The 25742-nt window shown below is 50.0% G+C and overlaps 1 protein-coding gene across 2 annotated transcripts in view; it reads right to left on the bottom strand.

Annotated features, from left to right (window-relative positions):
- Nucleotides 1–1091: 1091 nt before the first annotated feature.
- Nucleotides 1092–25742, bottom strand: part of RSPO4 (R-spondin 4) — a 37139-nt gene continuing 12488 nt past the window's right edge. Inside the window, exons 2-5 of one of the 2 annotated variants that reach the window (XM_063085469.1) lie at nt 8429–8617; nt 7646–7786; nt 5183–5368; nt 1092–1201 (exon numbers count right to left, since the gene is read on the bottom strand). In XM_063085469.1, the coding sequence (XP_062941539.1) occupies nt 1092–1201; nt 5183–5368; nt 7646–7786; nt 8429–8617 (626 nt within the window). The remainder of the gene's footprint in view (nt 1202–5182; nt 5369–7645; nt 7787–8428; nt 8618–25742) is intronic. The other variant, XM_063085477.1, reaches the window with a different exon arrangement.

The following is a 25742-nucleotide window of genomic DNA, read 5'->3' as shown; positions in this document are numbered from 1 at the left end:
ACAGACCCCCAAAGTTTCCTCTCAGCTGTGGATGTGCTAGTAGGGCACTGTCAGGTGGAAAGCAGAGTGCATATGTTCCCTGTGTGACCTTGGGCAAGTCCCTTCCTTTCCAGACCTCAGTTTCTCCATGGGTACAATGGACAAGAGGTGCCAGGGTGGGAAATGAAGTGGCTGGATAATCTCAGAGTTCCTTTCAGCCTGATGGCCTCTTCTGGGCTGACTGGCTAGTTCTGCCAGGGGTGACAGCCCCACCTGATCCAGTGCTTGAGTCCCCAAGGGCCTTGGGAGTATGGCCACCTTGGGAGGAAGAGGCATGGGAACCGTGGGAGAGCGCTGGTCGGGTACAGCAGGCAGCTTCCAGGAGGACGGGCCCGGCACATGTGGGGCTGGCTGTCCCGCCAGAGGCCTCAGCATGGCTCCTCCACTGGCAGCCGGGGAGGGTGTACAGGCCGGGCCTCGGGAGGCCTCGGAGCCTCTTCCAGCGGGCTCCTTGGGGAAGCTGGTGGCCGAAGGCTGTGGAAATGGCCTCCAGGGACTGGGCAGAGGACGAGGCGCTTAAAGCCCTGGGTTCTGGGGTCTCCTTGGAGCAGAAGCATGGGCCCCACCCCACAGAAACCCCTTCTCTGCAAATGTGGAGTTAGGGCAGGGTCAGGGAAAGGCCTAGAAAAAGTTATTTGCTGTCTTTAAGGAGTAGATAGAGCTGCAAGGGAGGGCACAGAGCTCACAGTCTGTCTCTTAAAAGTGTGTGTGTGTGCGTGTGAGAGAGAGAGAGAGAGAGAGAAGGACACAGTGAAGAAGAGAAAGAAAAGCGAAAGGAAGAGAAAAGCAAACAGATAAAAGGAGAGAGAGAAGAGGAAGGAAGGAAAGAAGGGAGGGGGGAGAGGGAAATAAGAATGGAAGAAGTGAAGGAAATAAAGGAGAAAAGAGAAAGAAAAGGTATACTGACCAAAAAAAAGGGAGAAGGTCGGGGAGAAGGAAAGACAAAAGGAAAACAAAAGAGAAAGCAGTGGCGGTGGCAGCAGCGAGGAAGGAAAGCACAGGGCAGAAGCAGCGAGCTGCAGTGCGCAGTCACGGTCACGGTCAGGTCGCGGTCACGGCTGCAGGCCGGGCTGCTGCGGCCTCACGTCCAGCCGGCGGTCCAGCTTCCTGTCCTTGCGCGGGCGCCGGTCTTTCCGGCCCTTCTTCTGGCTGGGGTTTCTCTCTGTAACGCGAGCACAGGGCGTGTTTCTGAGGCTGCAGGGCCAGTTAGGTCCTGGAAGGCTCCCCAATCCCCAGCTCCGACTCCCTGAGGATGGGGCTTAGGAGGACGTGCGGGTGCTGACTTTGCAATCACTCCTTAGAGTTTGGGTTGTAGGATAAGTTGCCCCAAACTGAACACCTTTCTCTAGCTCCTTAGTGGGGGTGGGAGGGGCATTAACTTGCTGAGGGCCTGCCTGAGCCAGGCATTTGGTCTGGCCTGGAGGTTCATGTGGAACCCCCATCAGGACTTAGGGTGGCCTACTGGGGGCCCCCATGACCATCCTATGTGCACTCATTTCACCGTTTACAAGGCTCTTTGCTAGAGACTCAGCACCTTCTGCCTGGATCCCTGTGCCAACTTCCCCGCCACAGGCTCTGCCCTTCAAAATCACACGACAGCAGCAATAACTTAGCATTTAGCTGGTGCTTGCCACATGCCAGCACAGCTCCAAGTGCTCCAAGAACATGAAACTCACAACAGCTGTGAGAGGGAGGTACAGCCTGTTGCTCCCAGATGACAGGCTTGGCGGGGTGGGGATGGGGGGTCTGTACCTCACCCAGTCCTCCCTGTGGAGATGCGTGGGATGGGGGGCAAATCCAAGACCTAGTTCTGACTTTGACCCCATTGTGTCCCCTACCCCCATCACCCCTGGTACAGCTGGGCTGAGCTCCTAACACAAATATCTGATTAGTCCCATTTCTCAGACGTGGTGACTGAGGCCTAGCAAGGAGAGTGACTTGCTCAGTGGCACAGCCTGGACTGGGCTTTCCGGAGTCCAGGTCTGCGCTCTCACTTCTAGGTGGCAAAGTTGGGCAGAGGGGACAAATTGAGTGACCAGTGGCCAGATGGCTGGCAGGAGTGGACAGAGTCCCAGCATGCTTTAAGAGCAAAAGAGGCCTTGTGCCCCTGTACCCAAACTCCTCCAGTGGCTCCCAGCTCACTGGATGGGGTAGGAGTTCTCTCCCTGGCCTGCACGACCCCACTTCCTCCCTGACCTCTCTCAGCCCCTCCTTCTTGACCCCTCACCCCAGTCACTGGCCTCCTCTCTGCTCCTCCTCACAGCAGGTCCAGGCCGCTCACACCTTCCCGCTGGCTGCACCTGCCGCCTGGAGTGCTCTTCTGAGCTGTTGTTTGTCATAACTATCAATAGGTGACAAGACTGAGGTGTGGTCGGGAGCAAGGCCAGCCCTAACTTTCTGGTTTACAAAGTATCTCCACATGCAGGCCATTTTTAGACGTTGTTTGTCCCCCATACATTTCCCTGAAAGGAGTCATGTGCAAGGGCACACAGTGAGGTAGTTAGAGACCTCAGAGCCCCACGGCAAGGAGAGGGAAGTTTTATTTCCTGAGTGTCAGCTGTGTGCAGGTCTTCCCAGGAGTCAGGGCTGCGGCTCCAGTCCTGGGTTCTCCCTCCACAGGGAAGATTCAGAATCATCCCCTTAGGTCAGGCTGCCCATTTCTAGGGCTCCCCAGACCCCTCCAAGCCCTCTGGGGGTACTGAAGCCAGATTCCCACTCTAAGCTCTGGGTTGACTGTGCAGCCCCCAGGTGAAGACAGCATCTGGGGACAGGGTGTGGGTGCTGCCAGAGTGGCCCTTGACAGCTTTGAAGGTGGAGATGTGGGGGTGAGTGGCTTTGGGTTCCTGTTCCTCCCCTATGCCTGCCTGACAGCTGCCAATGTACCCATGCACTCACCTACTCACCTACCCACCCACCCATCAATCCACCCATCCACCTGCCCACCCATCTACCCTCTCATCCTCCCACTCACCCTCCCATCCACCCACCCATCCACTCACCTACCCACCCATCCACCCATCCATTCATCTGCTCACCTACCTACCCACCTACCTACTCATCCACCCACCTATGCACCCTCCCACTTACCCTCCCATCCACCTATACATTCATCTGCTCACCCACCTACCCACCCATCCATCCATCCACCAAATACTAACTGGACACCTAGTACACGCCAAGCCCTGTTCTAGACATTAACTAGAGAGAGAGCCATGAACAGGCAGACAAAGACCTTGCTCTCCTTGGAGATCACATTCTAGTAAGGAAGACAGACACTAAACAAGCAAACACAAGAATGAGCAAGATTCTTTCAGAAAGACATACGAGGGTTCTTCAAACAGTTGGAAAAATGGAATTAAAAGATAATACAAATCTTTCCCTGAACTTTTTGAAGTGTCCTTGTAAGTACTATGATGTGACGGAAAGTGACTCGTGGCGGGTGGGGGGAAGCTCACAGAAAGCCTCTCTGAGGAGGTGATGTTTGAGCTGAGACCTGGGTGGTGCAGGGAGCCGCAGCAGGCCTGTTGTGGGGTTAAAAGAGCTGTGCTTACAAAGCACTTAGCCTGCGCCCACCCAGCGCATGGTCAGCGCTTTCCTGCTGCTGCTGCTGCTGTTAGTATCTGGGGAGGCATTTTCCTCTCTTGATTCTTGCACCGCCCCTTCTCCCCCAGCCAATCAGCGACCAGCCCTCAGATGCCATGACAGGTGTGGCCACAGTAACAAGGACCTTAGAGAACTGTCTGTCTGTCTGTGTGGGTGCTTCCCTGGGTCTGGAGTCTTAGTTTCTCTGGTCCCATATCAACCTCACTCTGTCCCCAACTGCCCAGCATGACTCCCAGAGGTTCCCATCTCTGCTACGTGTACTTCCAACCCAGACACCACAAGTCCTTCTGAAACAGTGGTATCCTGGGTTCACATCCCAGCTTCAACACTTCTCAGCTGTGTGCCCCGAGTAGCCCGGCCCCAGGTCCCTCACCCTTAACCATGTCTTTAGATTCCTCTTTGCAGCCTCTGCCTGGCTGTGTGACCCTCGAGCAAGTGACTCAACCTCTCTGGTCTCAGTCCACTCATCTGTAAAGTGGGGATAATAACAATACCTACCTCATAGTGTCACTGCACAGATTAAATGAGTTCATGACTGTAGAGAACTTAGCATAGTGCCCAACACGCAGCACGTGCAGTTAACATCGCTAGTTCCACGTTATTACTACTCACGGTTTGCATCTTACCAACCACACTTTGCAGCCTCTCTTCTATCTAAATCAGTGATTCTGAACAGCCTCCAGGTGTTACTTTGGAAATCTGTGTAGTGCTCTGGGTTGTCACAAAGAAGCAGCTCCCACCAGCATTCAGTGGACAGGGATCAGGGGTTCTGGGTGGGACAGTCCCCCACAAAGGAGAGTGGTCCCCTATTCCATCCAATTCTCTCCCATCCTGCCCAGTCTCATGGAGCTGAAAAATCTGCTTGCTCAGAGCTTAACTCTGTTTTATGTACGAATGCCAGGTGTTTCTGGACACTTCCAGTCACTGAGTATTCTAGGACTGCTAGTACCATATCAATCAAGAAGTCGAACAGTTTGGCTGGACTTCAGTAATCATAAGTCACTGTTTGGGGAAGCGCATCTCGGATGGCAACGTGGTTGTGCCTTTGAGGCGCTGACCACGGCTACAGCCTTCACCACGATTCTGCTTCACTGTGTTCTCCGGCTGCGGGGCCTGGGCGCTTCCATAATGCCATTGTTTTCCTTCCTCTTCTACATTACAGTTAAGGAACTATACCGATTTTTTTTTTTTTTTTAAAAAAAACCACTTGTGCAAGTGAGTTACATTATCCATGAATTTCATTTCAGAATAGTAAAGAGAGTGTTCCAAAATCTCTGTTATTAAAAGAGGGTGGTCAATCTGAGAGAGGAGAGAACTCCTGACAATTCTCAATCTTCCTAGTGTACTTGGGACTGACCCCAGCAAGGAAGACCCTCCCCTGAAAGGGCACTGGGGAGGGTAATGCTTAATGAAGGTATGGCCAATGGTGGACTTTCAGGCAGCCTTACAGGTGTTATTTGTGGGGGCAGCATCCTGTGGCCAGTAAAAGTCACCTGTGGGCCCTGCCTGCTGCAGCCCCACATGCCATCCTGGTGCTCACCTCCTGGGCAAGGCCTCTGGATGGGACACTTCCTTGACTCGGAAAGCACCTGGCAGGCTGCTGCCTCCTCCCGCCCAGCCCGGCCAGCCTCTCGTACCCGGGTCTCCAGGCCCCAGGCTGAGCCACAGGTCTTCCCGTTGTGTGTGCAGGGGCTCCAGCTGCCCCAGGGGCCCAGCTCACACTCCTCTGTGGGGTGAAAGGAGAGACAGACAGACAGAGTCAGTTGCTAGTGAGTGTCCTTCAGATCCAAGGGTTCGGTCCCCCGATATACCCCCTCCACCCGCAAGGGACTCAGTCTATTACTAGGAGCAGAGGGAGATTTTGAAAAAAACTATAACAGCCTGGGATGAGAGCTACACTAAAGCATGCACAGACTGCTATGGGCTAGAAGCCAGAGTCATGGACATAAAAGTTCTTAATAGGGGGTCATTTAAAAAATACATAACATATATATATATATATATATATTTCACATTCTTTTAAGAGTCCCTGAGAGGTAGGCACAGAACACAGGTAGTTATGAATACCTCCATTTTGCAGATTAGGACACTGAGGCCTACAAAAGGTAAGGAATTTGCTAAGGGAACACAGCAAGGGGCTTGCACAATGGACACAGCAAATTCAAGAACAGGGAGGGGGTGGTGGTGCAGAAAGCAGGTCTCCAGACCTTAGAACAACAGCCCTGCTATTAGATGCATTCATTCAACAAGTAAAGACTAAGCACCAATAGGGTGCCGGGTGCTGTTCTGGGTGCTGAGGGGCAGCAGCTGACAGGACAGACTTGGGCCTGCTCCTGGAACTCACCTCCTAGAGATGTCAGGCTAGGAGGGCAGGGGGTGCATAGTACAGTAATGAGGGAATGACAGGCAGCTGTGGGGGCCCGAGGAGGTATGGGTCACAGCAAGGGAGACCATGGAGACTTTCTGGAGGAGGAGACTCCTGAACTGAGTCTTGAAGTAGGGGTAGAGGGAGAGGGGATTATCCAGGCTTGGGAGGAGCAGTAGGTGATCCAGGATGAAGAAATAATGCCAGCAAAGTCCCCAGGATGACCTGGCCCTCTGTTCTTGTCTAGAACTGGACAAGCCAGAGCTGGAACCCAAATGGAGGAGGAATAAAGTGATGGGGGTTGAAAGGCCAGCAGATGGGGACCAGACTACCCAGAGCACGAAGTCATGGGAGTCGCTGAAGGGCCTTGGGCAGAGAGGAAGCTGAGCAAACTGTCATTATGAAATAATCACTCTGGCTGCTGGGTGGAGCACTAGCTGGAGATCGTGAGACCAGAGGCAGGGAGACAGGCAGGGGGCTAAGGCCACATGGTCTTGTGATGGGCAGAGGGTGGGGAGAAGGTGGCAGGTGGGGTGGGGTGGGCAGAAGGGGGTGTGAGGAGTGGGGTGGGCTTGGGAGCTTTATGCTGTTTAATTTTTTCCCCCAAAGTTCTTTCTGCCACCCGACATATTACATATTTATTCATGTGTCTCTTCTGTCTCCCCACTGAAATGTCATATCCAGGAGGCCAGGGGCTTTGTCTGTTTTGCTCACTAACATGTCCCCAGCATCCAGGAAAGCAACTGGCCATAGCAGATTCTCTAGTAAATATCTTTTGGGTGAATGAATGAACAGAGCGGGTTGGGTAGGGGGTGAGGGAAAGAGAAGATTCAACAATGATGCCTGTGTCTCGGGCTTGGCCATTGCAGGGGTCGTGGCACTAGTTATTGACAGAGGAAACCCAGAGGAGGCACCAGGCTGAAGATGAGGGTTGGGGGAGAAGGAGGTACCCAGTGGGCTGCTCAGGGAGGGATGTGGGGACAGCGAGTCATGAGCCATCAGCTGTTGGAATGACTGTGAACATGAGCCCAGGGAGGGTTCAGGTGAGAATGTCAAGGAGCAGCCTTGTGTAAAGCCAGACCACAGAAGAGGAACTCACAAACAAAAGTCTGGAGAGGAGCTGTCAGAAAATCAGAGCAGTAATAATGACAGCTGACAAGTATTGAGCATTTACAGCACGCTAGTTCCTGTTTTAAGTTATTTAAATTGTATTAATTTATTTAATCCTCATGAGAACCCCCTCCCCCTGATGTAGGCTCTATGTTTTATTGCAATTTTTTTTTAAACGTTTGGAGAAACTGAGGGACAGAGAGCTTAAATGACTTGCTTAAGATCACTAATGGGTACATTTTAAGAGCTAGGATTTGATCCCAGGTCTGTCTTATTCCAAAATTAGTGCTCTTCTTCTGTATCCTGCTGCCTCCTTTTGTAGTAATGATGCCAGCGTTGGTAGTAATAGTAATCATAACCACATGATTATAATTACTATTATAATCATGTTGGCACCAGTGTCTTGCAGGATTACTATGTGTAGGTAGCCGGTGGACCTGACATGGTGCTGGTGGGCCTCCCATCTCCACATGACTTCCTCACAGGGAGGGAGGGGCATCAGGCAGGCTGAGGAGGTCCCCCACTCACCCTGACACTCCTGCGTGTTCTGGTGGGCTTCAGTGCCTGGCGGGCAGGTGGGCAGACACTTCCCCTTGTACAGGTAAAACCGCCTCTTGCACCGGATGCAGAAGTCTTGGCTAAAGCAGCTCTCACAGGTGGTCCCACATTCTATAATAGACCAGGGACACCACAGGTGAGGGCAGCTGCCTGGGAGGGTGTCCTCTGGGTCTGCCTGAGGTGGGAGGGGGTCTCTGAGTAGCCCTAGGTTCTGTAGCACTGGGATCAGGACTTAGTATCTCCTTTGACGCCCAGACTTGGCCAAGGTCAAAGTGAGCTGCGTGTGAGAAGAACTCCCTTTCTCATTTGAGTGGAGGCTCAGAAAGAGCAGGTGACTTGCTTGAAGTCACACAGCTAATCTGGGCTGGGAGTGAGGATCCTTGGCTCCTTTTCCACCAAGACTCAGAGATAGTGATGATTTGTCGCAGGTCATAGTGAAAATTAGAGTTAGGACTCCTTTTCCCATTTGAGGTAGGCCCAGAGGAGGGGAGTAACATGCCCAGGGCCACACAGCAAACTAGGTTAGAACCTTCTCTATTAGTGCTGGGAACTATTAGTGCCCTACTAATGCTGATTAAGGCTGAGAGGAGACTGACTTGCTTAGGGATGGAGAGCCAGCCCGGAACCAAGCAAGTATCTCAGAGTCTGGGCTCAGGCATACACCTACTTCCTCTCTGGCTGTGTTGGGATGAGAGGGCAAGATGTGAGCCCAGGAGCCCAGCACTAGCAGAGGACAAGGTGGGAGCCACGTACTTTTGCACCTGTTGACCTCCTGGCCGCGGATGCCGAAGTAGCCGGGAGGACAGTCGTGCATGCACTTGCCGTACTGGCGAATACCTTCCCGGCGGATAAACAGGAAGAGCCTCTGCTGGCAGGTGGAGCAGCCGTTCTCCTCTGAGCAGATTACACAGCCTGTGCAGTTGCCCCCTAGGCCAGTGCCCACTGCTATCCAGACCAGGGTGAAAGGAGGCAGAAAGGAAGAGAGAGATGATCAAACCAAATGTGTGAGCAGATCAAACTGTTTTATTGGGATATTAACTGGACACATGGACACACAGACAAAAGACTACATTCCCCAGCTTCCCTTGCAATTAGATAGTCATGTGACCAAAATCAGGCCAATGGGATGTAAGGTAAAGCAGTGCATACAACTTCTAAAAAGCTGCCTTAAACGGCAGGGATGTGCCCTTTGTCATTTTCTCATCTTTTCTGTTGTGTAGAATGTGAACATGATGGCTGGAGCACAAGCAGCCATTTTGGATTGTGAGTTGAAATCCATATTCTGAGGAGGGTGAAGAAATAAGATAAAAATTACCTGGGTCCCTGAGGAAGGCAGAACTGCTATAGCAGCCCTGGACTGCCTGTGTAGACTGTTACATGACAGAGAAATCAATGCCTATTTTTTTTTAAACCACTGTTACTTGGAGTTTTCTGTTACTCACAGGCACACTTCATCTTTACTAAAGTAGTGTGGATAAGGCTACTTTAAAAAGTTCATGGAAAAATAGAATTAAAAGATAATATGAATCTTTCCACGAGCTTTTTGAAGTACCCCCATATTTTTGAGAGTGCATGGGGTCCATATGCCTGTCAGGGTGGGGTGAAACCCTAGCCCTCCTGCTCAGTTTCTGACCAACACTCCTGTTAGGCCTCACAGGCAGCTTAACATTCATATCTGCTACTCCCTCACCCCGTCCCCCTGCCCCCTCCCTTTCCCTCAAGGCCGGTGTGTTCCAATAAAAACATCGTGTATGAAACAAAAAAACAACAAAAAACCGCAAAGCTGTTACGGAATGCTGAGTGCTCAGAATAGCTGCCCCCACCCCCCAGACAAACCGTATAAAGCCTCTGCTAGTCTGTAAGAGGGCGGAACACTGATCTTTCAGTTTCCCCTCCAGGTTCCCTGGAGTAAACTCCCTTGCTTGATAGCGTTTGGCTCCGAGTCTTTCATTCTGTTTGTCTTGCCAACCTAACAACTCCATTTGTCACTGCCACCATCATCAGGTATAGCACGTTGAGGGAGAAGCTTTTTTGTTGTCCCAGAATTGGCGACCAGGACCCAAAGCTGGGGGAGAAAGAGGTGGAAATACCCTAAAAATCTAAAGAGAGATAGATTCTCTAAGGTTCATAGGGTGTCTCTGTTACCCTGACCCACACCTCAGGATCCTGATTACGCTGACCACTTAGAGAAGGGACTCAGGAGTCAGGAGCTGTGTCAGCTGGGGAAGCGGTGGTGGTGCTGTGGCTTTTCCTCTGTTCCCAACCCTCCAAACCAGGTGAGGAGATCAAGGGAACCCCTCACAGAGACAAGGGTACCAACTTCTCATGCCCCAGTTGGCCATAAACTTGCGTCCACAGCCCTGTGAATCTGTTCCCTTCCCACCCCTCTTTGAGAAGAGAAAAGGAGACCAGGAGAGAGAAAAGTAAAGCTGGGCGTGGAGACAGCAGAAGAGCCTGCACACCCTTCATGGCAAGCACGAGGGGTGCTCAGTGGCAAGGGGCCATTAGGAGTGGCCAGGCTCAAGTGGTATGGCTGCTGCCTTGCACAGGAAGGCTGGTGGCCGGCAGGTGCCCAGCAGTAAGAGGCAGCAGGCAGACCACTGGGGACAGGAGGTGGGAGAGAGTCAGGAAGTGGCCGATGTCATTAGGGACAAGAAAGGACAAGGCAGCACCATAGAGGCAGCAATTGGGGAAACATTGAACTGTCTCATGTTTATACCATAAAGGTCAGACGTTTAATGAACCGGTAACACGCCTTGGCTCACCTGAGCCCCATGGCCACCCAGCAAGGGATATTCTTGGCTTTCCAGCTCCCAGCCCCTCTCCTATTCCTGTTGGTCCCCATCTCCCTTTTAGAGGAATTCCCCGTTATGTGAGGTCCTGGTGAAAGGCAATCCTGGTGCCTTCCCCCTGGAACAGAGACCAAGGAGGCCCAGCCCTTCTTCAAGTCACCAGAGGGTGGGCCTATCCAAAGCCTGGCCACATACTCACCCCTGTGACTCCAAGTCCTGGGGATGGGACTCAAAGAGCGAAGGGACACATAGGAAGGGAGTCACGGTGGAGGCACAGCAGGCTCTGCCCAGGCCTGACTGGGGTCTTTCGTCTTCCCTCCCTCCCTCGATCCCTCCAGCCCTTCCTCCCTCCCCAACTACAGCACTGCCACTTCCCCAGAACTGATCTTCAGATACCTGGATTCTGTGAGCCCCCCAAATCCTGCTGATAACCCTATTTCTGTTGCTTACAACCGAGGAGCCTGGCCAATCCAGGCAGGCTTATAAGGAGGTACACAGTAACTAACATGTTCCCTGGGGTCCTGTCCCCAGGCACTAGGCCAGAGTGGCAGTGCTCTTGTTTCTGTTGTCCTGGGAAGAGAAACTGCAACAGGACAACATAATAAAGGTTTACATGTTTCCAAAGCTGTATACCTGGCAGGGACCAGAGGGCAGAGAGCAAGTATGATGTTGTGAGAGGGATTCCTGGGGCCAGAGAGAGAAGATCATCCACTGAGAATTTAACAGAGCCCAGACTTCTCACCCACCTGGCAAAAAAATTTAAGTCCTGATGTTACTAAGGGCTGGCAAGGATGAGAGGAATCTTTCACTTCTGATAAAAGTGTAAACCTTAGAGAAAAATCTGGCAGTATCTAGTAAATTTGAGAAAGTGCCTCTTTTAAACTCAGCAATTTGGCTTCTGGTATAAACCTTAGAGCAGCAGTTAAATGCTTGCATACACTGGCAGCTCCTAGAGGGCTTATTACAGCACAGATCACGGGGGTCCACCTGGAGTCCCTGATTTGGTAGGTCTGAGGAGGGGCCTGAGAACATGCATTTCTAAGAGGTTCCCAGATGATGCTGATGCTGCTGGTCCCATGAGCACACTTTGAGAACCAATGGCCTGGAGAAACTCTTGTTTATGTGCACAAAGAGACATGTACAAAGATGTTTATTGTGGCATCATTGAATAGCAAACAATTGCAAAAAGCCAACCCTTTGTCAAAAGAATAGAAAAATAAATGTGGTATATATAGTCTTATACCACACAACAAGCCAGCCCTGAAAAATGGCTGTTATCTTTGTGGACACATCCCAAAGACAATGCTGAGAGGATAAAGCAAGTTGCACAAGGACTTATATTTATATAGTAAAAAACATTTATATAAAGTTCAAGAACCTGTAAAACAACACTTTGTAACATTTATAATACATAAATGTGTATTAAGAGTAAACAACAGATAAAGGACTAACAAACACTGACTTCAGGATGGTCGCACCTCTGGGGCCAGATGTGGGGTAAGAGACAAGGGAAGAAGACTAGAGACTGTGCTTTTATCTGTAATATTTAATTGCTTAAAATCTGAAGCAAATACGAAAATGGCAAAATTTGATCAAAGTGGCTGGTGGGTACACTAATGTGTACTATATTATTTTTCATTCTTGACCATAGGTTTGAAATAGTTCACACTAAAAATATACTTAGAGAAAAACGAGTTTAGCCTCTATTGCATCCTAGGGCAGAGGGGGGAATACATTATTTTTTGCCCTTCTCAACCCAGCTCCCTTCCCAAGCCCTGTCCCATCCTCAAGTTGAGGTCTTGGGCAGGGGAAGGTGACAGATTCTGGAAACATGGGAGGGAGTTCGGAGAGCAGTAGAGACACATACCCTTGAGCACTGTGCTAGTCATCCCCCATGTCTATTCCCCCCTTTATCCTCAGTAAAGGAACCTTGATTTTAAGCAGAGTCCCCATCTTCTAAGAAGAAAGACTACATTTCCCAGGCTCCTCTGCAGCTATATGTGGTCATGTGTCTAAGTTTTGGCCAATGTGGTGTGAATGGGAGTGTTCAGTGCCACACCCAGGAAATGCCTGCAGTATCTTCCTCTCCTTCTCCCTTCTGTCTCTGGGGTTGCAGACTTCGTAGCTGGAGCTGTGGCAGATCCAGGTGGCAGAGGGATCTTACAGAAAGACACCATGGCATGGCCATACTAACCCAGGACTGCCTACTGCAGAAATTCTTGTTTAGGCCGCTGGGCCTTTCTGACACACGATAACAGCTAATGATATCGGGTCTTCAGCCAAGCAGATCAACACAGAGTGATGTCAGTGGAGACCAGGGTGCCCTTCTCTGTGCATCAGCTCCATGTATGCCTGTTGGACCCAAAATGTGACCCCACTGACAAAGGGTAAGGGGACCCTCAATTGGCTTAGGGTGATCTCTGCCACCTGGCAGAATAGGAGTTCAAATTACAAATTCTGTTCAGTCATGGGAAAACAAAGTGGTATGTCCTGCAAACAAAGTTTATGGACAGAGACTCACACCCTGACATGGTGATGTTGCCCATTTTGCAGCTGAGCAAACCAAGACTCTAGGAGGTGAAATGACATTCCTGTGTCACATGAATCAGTAGGGAAGGTACCCAGGTCAGTCTGCCCCACACGGCCTTCTTAGGGCATTTTCTCAGGGCCTCTTCTGTGTCAGGCAGAGCCTGGGGCCACAGGAGTGAGTTGCACATGGCCCTGCCCTTATAGGACTCACAGCCTGGTGAGAGGGACTGAAGCCCACAAAAGTGATAGCAAAGCAGGATAAGAAGAGTGTTCCAAGACAGGGACAAAGCTCTTACCACTCTCAGAAGAGCTTACGGATTACTCACCTGATCCCTGAAGTTTCACTGGGGACCCAGGCAGTCAAACAGCAAAAAACCCCAGTAAGAGCTACCGCACTATTTGTAGAATGATGTCGTGACATGCTGAAGGCAAAAGAGCCCAACAAGAGCCCTTCCCTGACCTCAGAGAGTGACCTCGGTGCACGTGGGCACACTTGGGCACAGATCTTAATTAGCATCCTTCAATCCCAGGTCTTTGAAGGGATTGTTTTCTGCTGCATTCTTGGCCCTGGCGGTTGGCAAGGGTGCCCTCTAGTGCCTCTATGTTGTAATGGCACCTCCGACTTTGAATTCTGATGGTCGGTCTGGCGGTTTCATCACGTCTCCATAATTCATTAGAAAGAGTACGCTACTAATCCCCCACCACCACCCCAAGGTCACGGGTGTAGGGACTATATTTCTCACTTTGCGAATAAGAAGTTATGACAACTAAAGTCTGTACAGTGCTGCTCTAGAAAGATCCAAACTTGATGATTCTTAAACTTGGCTGTGCATAAGAATCCTCAGGGAAGCTTATTAAGTGTCTGGTTCGGGCCCAGATATGTGCATTTTAACAAGTTCAAAATAAATGTAATTGGCATCTTGGAAGTGTCTTCCCTGCACACCGTCTCTTTTCCCTGAGAACTGGCCCTAGCAAACCGTGTCTGTACTGCATGATCCTGACCCTGGACGATGGCAGACTGAACCAGGGACCAACAACTCAGACAGCATGGGCCAATCAGACTGTCTCTTTTGAGAATTTTGACACTGGGCTGACAGACAATGGTCTGGGCTGGTCTTTTGACCTAAGGACATTTGCAGGTGAGGAGGGTAGCCCATTCTGGTGCACATGTGTGAGAAGACTTGGTGGAACAAGCTAACAGAGGCCCCACTCCTCCATACTCTCTGACTTTGAGATGCCCCAGATGCCCTTAACCGGGGCTTGGCCAATCAGAGCATCAGGTCCTCTTGACTGCAGTGGTGGTTGGTTCAGACACAGGCACATGTCCCAACTAGAGCTAGTCTTGGGATTTTTGCTTAAGTCAATGAGAGAGAGAGAGAGAGAGAGAGAGTGTGTGTGTGTGTGTGTGTGTGTGTGTGTGTGTGTGTGTGTGTGTTTTCTTTTCCACTCTTTGGATCTAGGAGGATGTAGGCCAGAGCTGGTGGCACCACATTAAGAAAGAGCCTCTTGAGAAAGGAGGCTACCCAGAGCCAAGGAATACAGAAAAATTCCAAAAGGAGTCATCTGTGTACCTGGGTTCACCCCTGGGGGATCCATATATTCTCTTTCACAAGCCACTTTGAGTCAGGTTTTCGGTCACTTGCAACAAAATGATTCCTGACTAATATAGGAGCAGAGAGAGAAAAATAAATCAAATACAGAGAGAGAAGCAGCAACCAGAGACCTCATGGGCACCAAAGATACACTAAGTTTCTGGCTGCCTTTCAAGCTCAGGTTTCAGTCCCTCCCAAGGCTTGGCTTGCCCCATAGCTCCAAAGAAAGTCACTTTTTCACTTGAGCCAGTTCTCTTCTGTCAATTTGCAATCAAAACAGATGTAGCCCACTAGACAGGAAACAGATCATGGTAGAACAGCTCCGCTTTGGCAGGGGTGAGGGGTCTGGAGCACTGCCCACCCAGCCTGACCACCATGGCACTCCAGAGGATTCTAGGGTTCTAGGGAGCACACTTTGAACCCCCCTGGGTCCTTCCACACCTCAGGTGGATCCTCCATCGCTTCCCTCTCCCAGCTCAGATGCAAATTTCTCAATAAAAGCATTTGAACTCTTAATTGTGACTTCCCAAGTTTTCTTTGGGCATGAGAGTAGATGGCACCTCATGTAATTTCCCTTAACAACAGTCTCCCATAATTGAGGCCATCCTCCCCCCATGAAAATGCCAATTAGCCTAAAAAAAAATGGCCCTGTGTTGCTCCAGCAGCTGAAGAGGCTTGGTGTAATATCTAAGTCACTTGTCTTTCCCCAAGCACTCCAGGGATGAGTTGAGACCTGGACACCCATTTCATGGAGAATGATAGTGAAATTGAACATGCCAGGCTTGACAGTTTACAATGTGATGCAGGCTCCGGACAACTCTGAACACATGTATTTACCCAGGCTTGAGTGATCCGTCCGTCCGTCCATCCATCCATCCATCCATCCATCCATCCATCCATCCATCCATCCATCCACCCATTCATTCGTCAATCTACTCATTTAACAAATAGTTACTGAGCCCCTACTCTCTGTCAGGTCCAGTCCTAGGGACTCAATGATTATGAGCTTTGGGGACAGCTGTGTGACCATGGCAAAGTACTTTACCCTCTGAGCCTCAGTTTTTCTAGCTGTAAAATGGAGGTAATAATGCAGAATTGTTGTGATTAAAGGACATGATGCATGAAAAACTCAGCTCAGAACTCAGCAGGCGTCCAATAAACTGGAGAGAAAGACATGTTTTCTGACCTCAGACTTAAAAAATATATCGCTTCTCGGCCTTTTGGCTAAGATCAAGTGTAGACTTAAAAAATATATCTTAAAAAATATATCTAAGGACATGTGTAATGCTGCAGGTTCCCAGGTTGAAATCCCGACTCCACCACTCATTAAGTGACCTTGGACAAGTCCACTCATCTATTTAGGCCTCAGTTTCCCATCTGAAAAACTGTGGTAGCAATTCCTATCCCCACGAGCCGTATTATGAGGGATGTGCAGATTGGGAAGTGCCCGGCACATAGTAGGTGCACCCTCGTAAACCTAAGTTCCCTTCCTGTTCCTTCAGTGTCACCACACATGGTGGGACTGTCAACCAAATCTGGACCCTCCCCTTCTTTCACAGAGTCACTGGTGAGGCTGGAAGCTGGACAGCAGGGTGCAGGAACCTGGTTTTTTACCATCTGGATGTTTTGGTCTTGGGTGAAGGGCAGGTTTATTCCTTCTGTTAAAAATAGGGAATAAGGGCCAACCCCGTGGCGCACTCGGGAGAGTGCGGTGCTGGGAGCGCAGCGCCGCTCCCGCCGCGGGTTCGGATCCTATATAGGAATGGCCATGCGCTCACTGGCTGAGTGCCGGTCACGAAAAAGAAAAAAAAAAAAAAAAAAAAAATAGGGAATAAGCTGGGCTCTTCAAAAAATGGTTCCCAACCTCAGGTCACCCACATCCTGAGAATGACCCTAAGCACCTAGTTTCAGTAGAAGTCAAAGGCTCACATTTGCAAATGATCTATTTTTTTCTGTTTGGGGATTTCAAATGGATTTAGGGTCATCTGTGAAATATCATGTCTCCCATCTGCTTTCACTCTGCAGGACTTGCCTTGAGGGGGTCAAAGGCACAGGAGAACATCTGGGACCCTGGCAACTACATGTTCTCCTAGACAAGTTCATCTTCTCAGCAGCCCCCAGTAATCCTGTCACTAAACTGTCCTCGATACCCAAGCCAATAACTCCAGTCCCATCTCTTTTTTAAAAGACGAATTTGGATAGATTGCCAATATTCAAAAAATAAAGAGATTTCACATGAAAAGCTGGAATTTGGACGTCCCTGGAAAAAGTCAGAACCTCTGCCAACACTGGACCTGCATTCTCGCAAGGCAATGATTGGTTGGAGTTACATAAATGGACATATGCGCCCCAGTTTGCCACAGTCCCTACCACTCTCTGCTACTGAGGCAAAGGCCAGCTGCCGTATATTACCATCCTTGAGCCGCACCTTACATCGCTTCACTCACTCACATTAGAAGACAGTTAGAGCAGAGCTTCTCAGACTCGAGCATGCCTCATATTCATCGGGAGCACTTGTTTAAAACAAATCGCTGGGCCTCACCCCAGAGTTGCTGATTCAGCAGGTTTGGGTGGGGGCCTGAGAACCTGCATTGCTAACAGGCTCCCAGCTAACCTGGGACCCACTTGGAGAACTACTAATGTGGAGAGGGTTAAGAGCCAGACTGCTTGAGTCAGTCCCTTCCCCTTGCCCACGTGACCTTGAACTAGAGCTTTCACCTTTCTTGTGCTTCAGTCTTCCCATCTGTAAAACAGGAATCCTAGTGGCCGACCTCACAGGTATGTGGTGAGGATCTGGGCAGGGCCTGACACTTGAGAGGGTCTCAGTGGCTTCACTATTACTACCACCTGCCCTGCCTCCATGGGCATTCGTGATCCTGGAATGGCTTTCACAATCAGTGCAGAGCTTTTTATTTTGATGCCAACATTTCTTGGGGTAGAGTTTCTTCATAATGGGGGTGTGCCCAGGGAAGTGTGTCTTGCATGAGAACATCATGTGTTATGGTGGACTGAGGATTTAATACAGCTGTCCCGAAGGTCTCCCTGGGGGTGAGATGGATGGGGAAGGAAAGATAGCACTGGATCCTGCCCCAAGGCAGTGAGCCTGAGGAGGGACAGGCCCTGCCCTGGTCCCTGCCCTGTCCTTGGAAAGGATCCAGAACCATGTAGCGGGCCCCACACAAAGATTGCTGGGCAGTGCATCCTCCGATTCCCGCCTGGCAATGGGGGACACATGTCACTGATGACCAAGGGAAATAAACAACATCTGGGTGTCCGTCTGCTTGCTCAGGCCATATGGGAGGCAGTCGCCACCACTGGAGGCTGGCTCAGAAGAGCCCCTGGCACATTCCTGCTTGGGGGGTAGATTGCACCATCTCTGGCAAGGGGTGGCGATGACTCCTGGCTTGGAGACTCCCTGGGGATGTGGGGCTAGAGGTCTCCAGCCCACTGGACCTTTCTCAGTAGCCAAGGAGGGGGAGCGGACTTGGAGGGCCTCATACTCAGCAGAACGTTGAGGTGGTCTTGGCTTTAGGGCCTGACAAACCACCACTTCCTGGCTGGATGATCTTAGGCAATGGTTTCACCACTGTGAGCCTCTTCTATAAAATGAGGAGCTACCTCCCAGGCACTTGTGAGGATGACACGAACTCATCCATGCAAAGTGCTTAGCACAGCTCATGCAGACGAACGAGCACTATGTTATTACGGGATTCATGGGAGTTGCATGGGAGGCACTCCACGATGCTCCCTTGAGAGCTGGGCTCCAGTTTGACTTGTTCTCCTTGAAATCCTCATAGCCTTGCCCATTGTAGGTGGCCACTAACTATTTCTTAAATGAATGAATGAACAACGGCTTAATAAATGTTCTCAAAAACTGTTCTCAGGGAGCCCACAGTGTACTTAGGAGGACCAGCCTTATACAAGTGCCAAGGAAGCTGATGACATCTGCCCTGCAGGGCTCAGAGCCAAAGGAAGGACCTAGTTGGGTGGCAGCTGGTGGCAGTTAGGGGGACTTGAAGACTGGAGATGAAAGGGATGGTTTTCTGGAGAGGCAGATGTGGAAACAGAAGCTGAGTGTGGGGGACAGGACTAGTTAGTGTAGGAGGAAAGGTGTCTAAGAGAGGTGAGGTCAAGAGGGTATGTGAGCTGGAAGCAAGGGGGGAGCCAGGAAAAGCGGCAGATAGAAATCCCTGCTATGGTGTCAGCACATGCTACCTAAGAGGTTATGGATAAGACCCTCAAAATATAACAATAATAAAAGGCATGCATTCCAAATGGAAACGTATCCTCTGCCCCGCAAACCTGCTTCTCCTTGCCATGTTAGTCCATAGCTGCTCCACTCATGGTCAAACACCTTGGAGTTATCCTGGTCTCTTCTCTTTCCTTCATATGCTACTATCAACCCATCAGAAGTCTGGTCAGTTTCACTTCTGAAATACATCCAGGATCCAACCACATCTCCACTTCCACTGCTGTCCCTACCCTGTCCCTGTCTTTGCACCCTCTCCCAGCACTCACCCTGCTCCAGCCACACTGGCCTCATCCTCCACGTTCCTCCCACCTCAGGGCCTTTGCACTCACTCCTGCCTCTGCCTGGGATGCGCTCCCACATTCATGCACTGGTCCCGCCCTCACCACCTGCAGGTCTCTGCTCAAATGTCCCCTCCCTGTGAGCCCTCCAAGACCTGAAGTAGTACCCGCCCGCACCCCCATCCCACTCTCTCCCTGCTTTCTTCTTCTTTGTGGCATTTATCCCACCTGATACGTTATACATTTGTTTGAGTTTTTGGTGTCTCTTTCCCACTAGTGAAAGGTGAGCTCCAGGAGGCCAGGGATACAGCACAGCACACTGGACAGATGACTGAGTGCCTTGCTTTGCTCACTTAATAAATTATCCTGGTGAATAATGCACATTGCTGTCTAATTCTTTTTATTATTATTATTATTATTATTATTATTATTATTATTATTATTATTATTATTATTATTTTATAGCTGCTTACCATTCCATGCAGAGATGCTGCAAAGTCCATTTAGGTACTATCATCACACGCATTTCAGAGAGGAGGAAACTGAGGTTTGGGGCAGAGATACTGCTGGCCCATGGTCACTTAGGAAGAGGTGGAGCAGAAATTCAGAACCAGGCACCAGGCAGCAGGATTGCAGAATCTGAAGGCCTAACCTCGAGGCCACACCACCTCCTGGCTGCCTGCTGTGTCCCCATGTGCCTCCTGCAATCCTCCACACAGAGTAACAGGCCCCTCGCTAAGGCCTTGCTAAGTTCCCAGTGCTGTGGTAAGACACTGCCTCCTTCAGTGTGCACTTCACCTTAACTGACAGAAAATTGGTCACTCCAGGACTGACCCCACCCTTTCTGCATTTCTCATCCATTCTCCCCTCACCCCAAATAGACATGGAGAAGATCAGTGAGTATGTGTTCAATTGGGGGATGAACTGTCCATTTCCCTGTCTTTCAAGTCCCCTCCAAACTCTCTCCTCCTCGTTTCATGGTCAAGGAGACTAAGGCTGAAAGACCGACAACTGTAAGTGGTAGCGCTAGACTTAAGCCCACAGCTCATGGAGTTGCCAGACTGTGTTACAGTGCTTTGCTTGGTGACCTCATGATGGAGGGGTAGGAAGAGGGACAGTGGGGGTGATATTTGGAAGGGGAAACCTGACTCCTTTTGCCACTTACAGGAGGGGCATTTTTCCAAGTGGCCTGAGTTGGGGATAGTCCCTGCCAAGCTCAGCATGACAGAAGGGGACGAACTGGGTTCATGTGTGTACTGACAGATAAAACCCCCACTAAAGGACTCTAGTGCCCCTGGGTTGAAGCATGGAGAAAGTCTGAGCTCCTGCTCTGTGCTGCCCCTGCTTGGCCCTTCTGGGTCCCCAGGTGGGGGTGGACACAGGCCAGCCAGTGGCTGGGCCTGGCATCCCTCCCACACCAAACCAAATCCCTGCCTCCCCATCCCCAAAGCCCCACCTTGGATCCACCAAATGAACTCTGCCCTCCATGAGCTACTCCTAAGAGAAGTTACATCGTGTTGAGAGTGGCCATCACTGACCTTCAGAAAAATCAATTAAAAAACAAAAAAAGGATTGTTACTGGATTCTTCATCATTCGGCAAACTGCGCTGGGGGTAGGAGCAGCCTGCTGAGGCTGGGACCAGGGGGAAGGACTCACACCCTTCACTGGCTTCTCCCAGACCCATCTCCCCAGAGCTCAGCAGCCTGTTAGCTGTGAGCACAGAATTGTCACAAAGCTGTCCTGAGTGTGGAACTGTTGTAAAATCAATCTGTCTGTGGGATCATCACCACTGTCTCACATCTGAAAGTGTCATAATGTTGTCAAGTGTACACGAAATTGTGAAAGAAATTGACCTGCAATTGTCCTATAGGTAGAACTGTCATGACACTGCTGGGTGTGTGCGGTTGCTATTCAGTTGAAAAAATAACGAGAAGATAGCTCTTTTCTTCTCATGCTGGAGGGACAGGTTTGCTGCTTGTGTGACCTCAAACAAGTTGCTGAAAGGCTCTGTGCTTCAGCTCCTTCTGCTGTAATAAAGCGCCTGGTATGCAGTAGGTGCTCAAAGCACTTGCTGAATGACTCTTCAAGACTGGGGAGTGGACCACCTCACAGGGCTATTTGGAAGCATCAAATGCCTTATGCTCAAAACTGCCTGGCCCAGAGTGGGGGCTCAAGAGATCTGACTCCCTCCTCCCCACACGGCACACACATGTGCGCACCTAGGACGGAATCCCCCTGAAGCAGGACTATTGCTGGCTTACAAGGCTGTAGCCCCAGCACCTGGCAGAGTAAGTGCCTGGTACACAGTAGGTGCTCCGTGAGTACCTGCTGAATGACTCTTTGGGGTTGGGGAGTGGACTCAGACAAATTCTGGCTCTTTCCAGTTCTGGCTTTGCCCCACAGTGGGATGGTCTGGGTGGGTGCCCTTGGGTAGGTCTCTTGCTCTCGGATCCTTCCTGAGCCTACCTTGGTTGCTGTAAAGTGTCATGAGACCTCGGTATAAAGTGTCTGGCACTACTGGGGGCAATAAATGCTAGCTGCTAATTCCCTTTCCCTTCTCTGGAGAGCTTATGATTCCTTGGGCTCTTTACGGTTGTGGAGACCTCTTCATAACTCTCTGGGAGGCTATAAAAGCTTCAGCTTTGGCTGAGTACAATGTTTGCAGCACCTAGGACTCTGGCAGGACACCTCCAGCCTGTCAGCATGCTCAGTGTCACAAAGCGGGAGGCGATGCCCACTGGTCCAAACCCAGGAGGCCACCACGAACCTTGGGGAGGACATGAGCTCCCGGATTTCAGGGAAGGTGGCGGAAACTTTTGAAGGCGAACTGAAAGCCCGCGATTCCTAAGAGTAACCCAACTGCTATGGTCTAAGTGTGTCCCCCCAAAATTCATATATTGGAGTTTGATCTTAATGTGGCAGTGTTGAAAGGTGGGGCCATTAAGAGGTCACTGCATCGTGAGGATTATGCTCTCATGAGTGCATTAATCCATTCATGGAGTAATAGATTATCATGGGTGTGGACTGGTGGCTTTATAAGGCAAACAAGTGCTCTTCCCCTCCTCGCCATGTGACACCCTGCATCACTATGGGACTCTGCAGAGAGTTCCCACCAAGAAGGCCTCACTAGATGTGCTCCTTGGACTTTGGACTTCTCAGCCTCCCAGACTGTAAGAAATAAATTTTGTTTCTTTATAGATTATCCAGTTTCAGGTATTCTGTTATGAGCGACAGAAAATGGACTAATACACTGACTGAGAAAGGCACAGTGTTTTGCAGTTTATTCTATGAATGATCTTCTTCTCTTTTCCATGTGCAAGTCCTGAGATTAACAGAGCTCAGGGCTAGGAGTGAGGACCTTGGTTCCTGCCCCAGCCTGAACTCAGGCTCATCATGTGACCTTTGGCAGAGCACCTCATTGCCCCATGCCTCAGTTTTCCTATCAGGAAAACAAAGGATTGCTCTCTTTTGAACTTTTTCTTAGCCAAGGCAGCCCTCTTTTTCCCAAAATGAAATTGACATGGGTGCACAATTAATCAGACAGGTAAGAACTGAGCTGCTCTGGCTAAGGCCAGAATGTGGGGTGAGGTTGGGGGTCTCTAGCCTATTGTGTTTGGTTCCCTTTGCCTAAGGCAGTCGCTGAGGGCTTGGATATTCTCTAAGAACACTTTGGGCCCCTAAGTCCTACTGTGCTGATGGCAGCAGGAGAGGTGGTACAGTACTGTGGAGCAGTTAGGAATACTGCTCTGGAGGTGGACCGCCTGGACTCACATCCCACCCTAACCTCTCTGAGTACTGGTTTCCCCATCTGTAAAATGGGGAGAATAACTGTCCTCAGATGTTGTTGTGAAGCCTCAGTAAGCTGGGATGTGTGACCTGCTCAGAACAGAGTATGGCCAATGGTAGGTGCACAATAATGGGACAGCTGTGAGCAGTCGTGGAGCTCTTATATGGTCAGACTGTTGCAACAAACCTACGAGATGGTGTTATCATCTCATCTTACAGACAAGGAAACTAAGGCACAGAGAAGGTAAGTAAATTCCCCAGGATCACACAGCTGGTAAGTAGCAAGCTGGGACTTTAAGCCAGGCAGTCTTGGTGACTGGTAGTTATTATTTTTTTAAGGACTGGGGAGAACCCAGCTCCAGAAGAGGTCCAACATAAACACCCTCTTCACCTCATACAGTTAAGCACTAAGGAGGCTTTGGAATACAGTCAGCTCCCAGCACTATCAAAACTTGCAGCTCCACTGCCAGTGAGCATCGGGGAAGGGGGCTGGGCCTAAAAGTCAGGGGTTGCTAAGGCAGGCCTGAGTGTGGCCTTCAGCATCAGACCCTGTCAGTGTTCCAGGGACAGCCCAGCCCTTCCCAGCCAGCACTCTGGGGACCCGGAGCTTCCAAGGGGTGACAGACTCAGGAATCCAGTCTGGGCCTCCAGCCACACCTGGAACCGGTGAGCATCTTCAGAGACCCTCTTCCTGTGGGCTTGCTTCTCCTCTCAAATCCTAGCACAAGGGAGAGAGCCCTGGATGTGGACTCTTGTCCAGTACTGTGGGTCCTCAGCAAGTTCCTCCCTGTTTCTAGACCTCAGTTTCTCCGTCTGTCAAATGGATGGTTCAACTCTGTGTTTCTAAGGGCCCAGTGCTGACTTATTCATCCATCCATCCACCCACCCACGTGGCAGATATTTCTTGAATACCTGCATGCCAGGCTCTTTTCTAGACTCCCAGGAAAATAAAGGTGAAAACAAGAAACAAGAACCTCCCATGTGCTTTTATTTGATTTATTAAACAAAGTTAAAAGACAAATCACAGACCTGTAGAAACATTTTAGAAAGTTACAAACAATAATACTAGATTGGACATGTAAATTTCCTAAGGATTTTGTTTTGTTCACCAATGTCTCCCAGCCCCATGCACAGTGCCCGGTAAATACTGAGTGCTCTGTAAATGTTTGTTGAATGAATGAATGAACGGGACTTAGCTTGCCGTTCCAAAACTTGTGTCTAAGGTGGAAACAACATTCCTGAGTCCTCCCCTTCCCCTGGACCATGTTCTAAGGAGAGCTGCCTCACGAGTCTGCCTCACAAGAGGCAACCATCCTTTCTACCCTCCATCCCCTCCCCACACTGCCACCCTAGCCATGGAAGCCAATGTCTAGTGAGGATTTAAGGAGGATTGTTCAGCAGTGGCCGGGGCAGGGCCGGGCACTTCCCCAACTCCCTAGCCCAGGTGAGCTCATAGTTTGGAGGGGACCCAAAGGACAGGGAAACCGCATTTCTTCCCCGACTGAATGCACACATGTTGATCTGCCCCATGTCTACTGGGGGTATAGGAAGAATGAATGAGAAATGCAAAAGGGGCGAGGCCAGTCATGGGGCAGCCTGCAAGGCCACCGTTTGGCCAACTTCCCGTCCGTTTCAGGACAGAGCTTTGAACCAGACCTATGTTTTAAAAAGTTAGCAGTGGACTGGGTTTTTTACACCTGAAAGTTTCCAGAAAGCTCTGAGATCTGCCCGAATTTATTAAGGAGGATTGGGTTTTAGAGATACAAGGGTATTTTTTAAAGTTCATGGAAAAACAGAATTAAAAGATAATACCAATCTCTCCATGAACTTTTTGAAGTACCCTCATATGATAGTGAAGTACAGGTCACGTTTGTAATCCTCTGTTACATGTTCAATCTGATCATTATGCCAGATACACACAAAGTAGGCCAAGAATAACCATCTATAATATACAAAGAGCTCCTACAAAGCAATAAGAAAAAGAGTAACAACCCAAGGTTGGGGGCAGAATGGGCAGAGATATTTCATGTACTTCAAAGAAGAAAGACAAACCGGCCAGTAACCACATTAGTTCTCCATCTCACTAATAATTTTCAAAATTGAAGGTTAAAATAAGAAAAACATTATTGTGACCTACACAATAAGCAAACTGTATAAGGCTGACAGCAACCAGCACTCTCTTTTGAGAAGAGAATTTAGGTGATGTCTATTATCTGTAGCACACAGGCAGTAATGGCATTTTACAGATGGTGCCCTGAGGCTCAGACAGGGGTAGGCACTTGTTTGGAGCCACATAGTGAGTCACTGGAGGGGCTGAACCCAGGTCTCTAGATGGGTGCCTCTGGCTCTTTGTCTTCAGCTAGCTGGTCCTCCTCATCTGCGTTTGTGCACAGTCTGGCCCCTCACTGGGGAGACCAGGTTTGTTATACCCGCCACGGCACCCTGCTCTGGAGCTGAGGATGGCTGGGGCCCTACTGCTATAAACGACACATCTCCTATCATCACCCCCTCTCCTCCAGAATGGAGACTCCCAATCATCAGTCCTGTTCAGCAGTGAGGTGTGCAGGTTAGAGGTGGGAATCCATTGGGGATTAGATAAACCTGCTCTCAAATCCAAGCTCCACACTTTACTCCCTGGGACAGTCACTTAACCTTGATTTGCTCTATGTAAAAAGGAGACAATCACCCACCCACCGGAAGGCTTGCTTCTTTCATAAATGTTCACTGAGGGCCGACCACTGTTCTAGGCCCTGGGATAAGGCAGTGAGAGAGATCATTTCAGACAGTGAAAGGGAACTGAAGTAGAGTAAACTGAGCATTAGAAGGCAGGGCCTGGG

Source organism: Cynocephalus volans, chromosome 1 (assembly GCF_027409185.1).
Source record: "Cynocephalus volans isolate mCynVol1 chromosome 1, mCynVol1.pri, whole genome shotgun sequence".
Taxonomy (NCBI): domain Eukaryota; kingdom Metazoa; phylum Chordata; class Mammalia; order Dermoptera; family Cynocephalidae; genus Cynocephalus; species Cynocephalus volans.
This window is presented reverse-complemented; position numbering and strand designations above follow the sequence as displayed.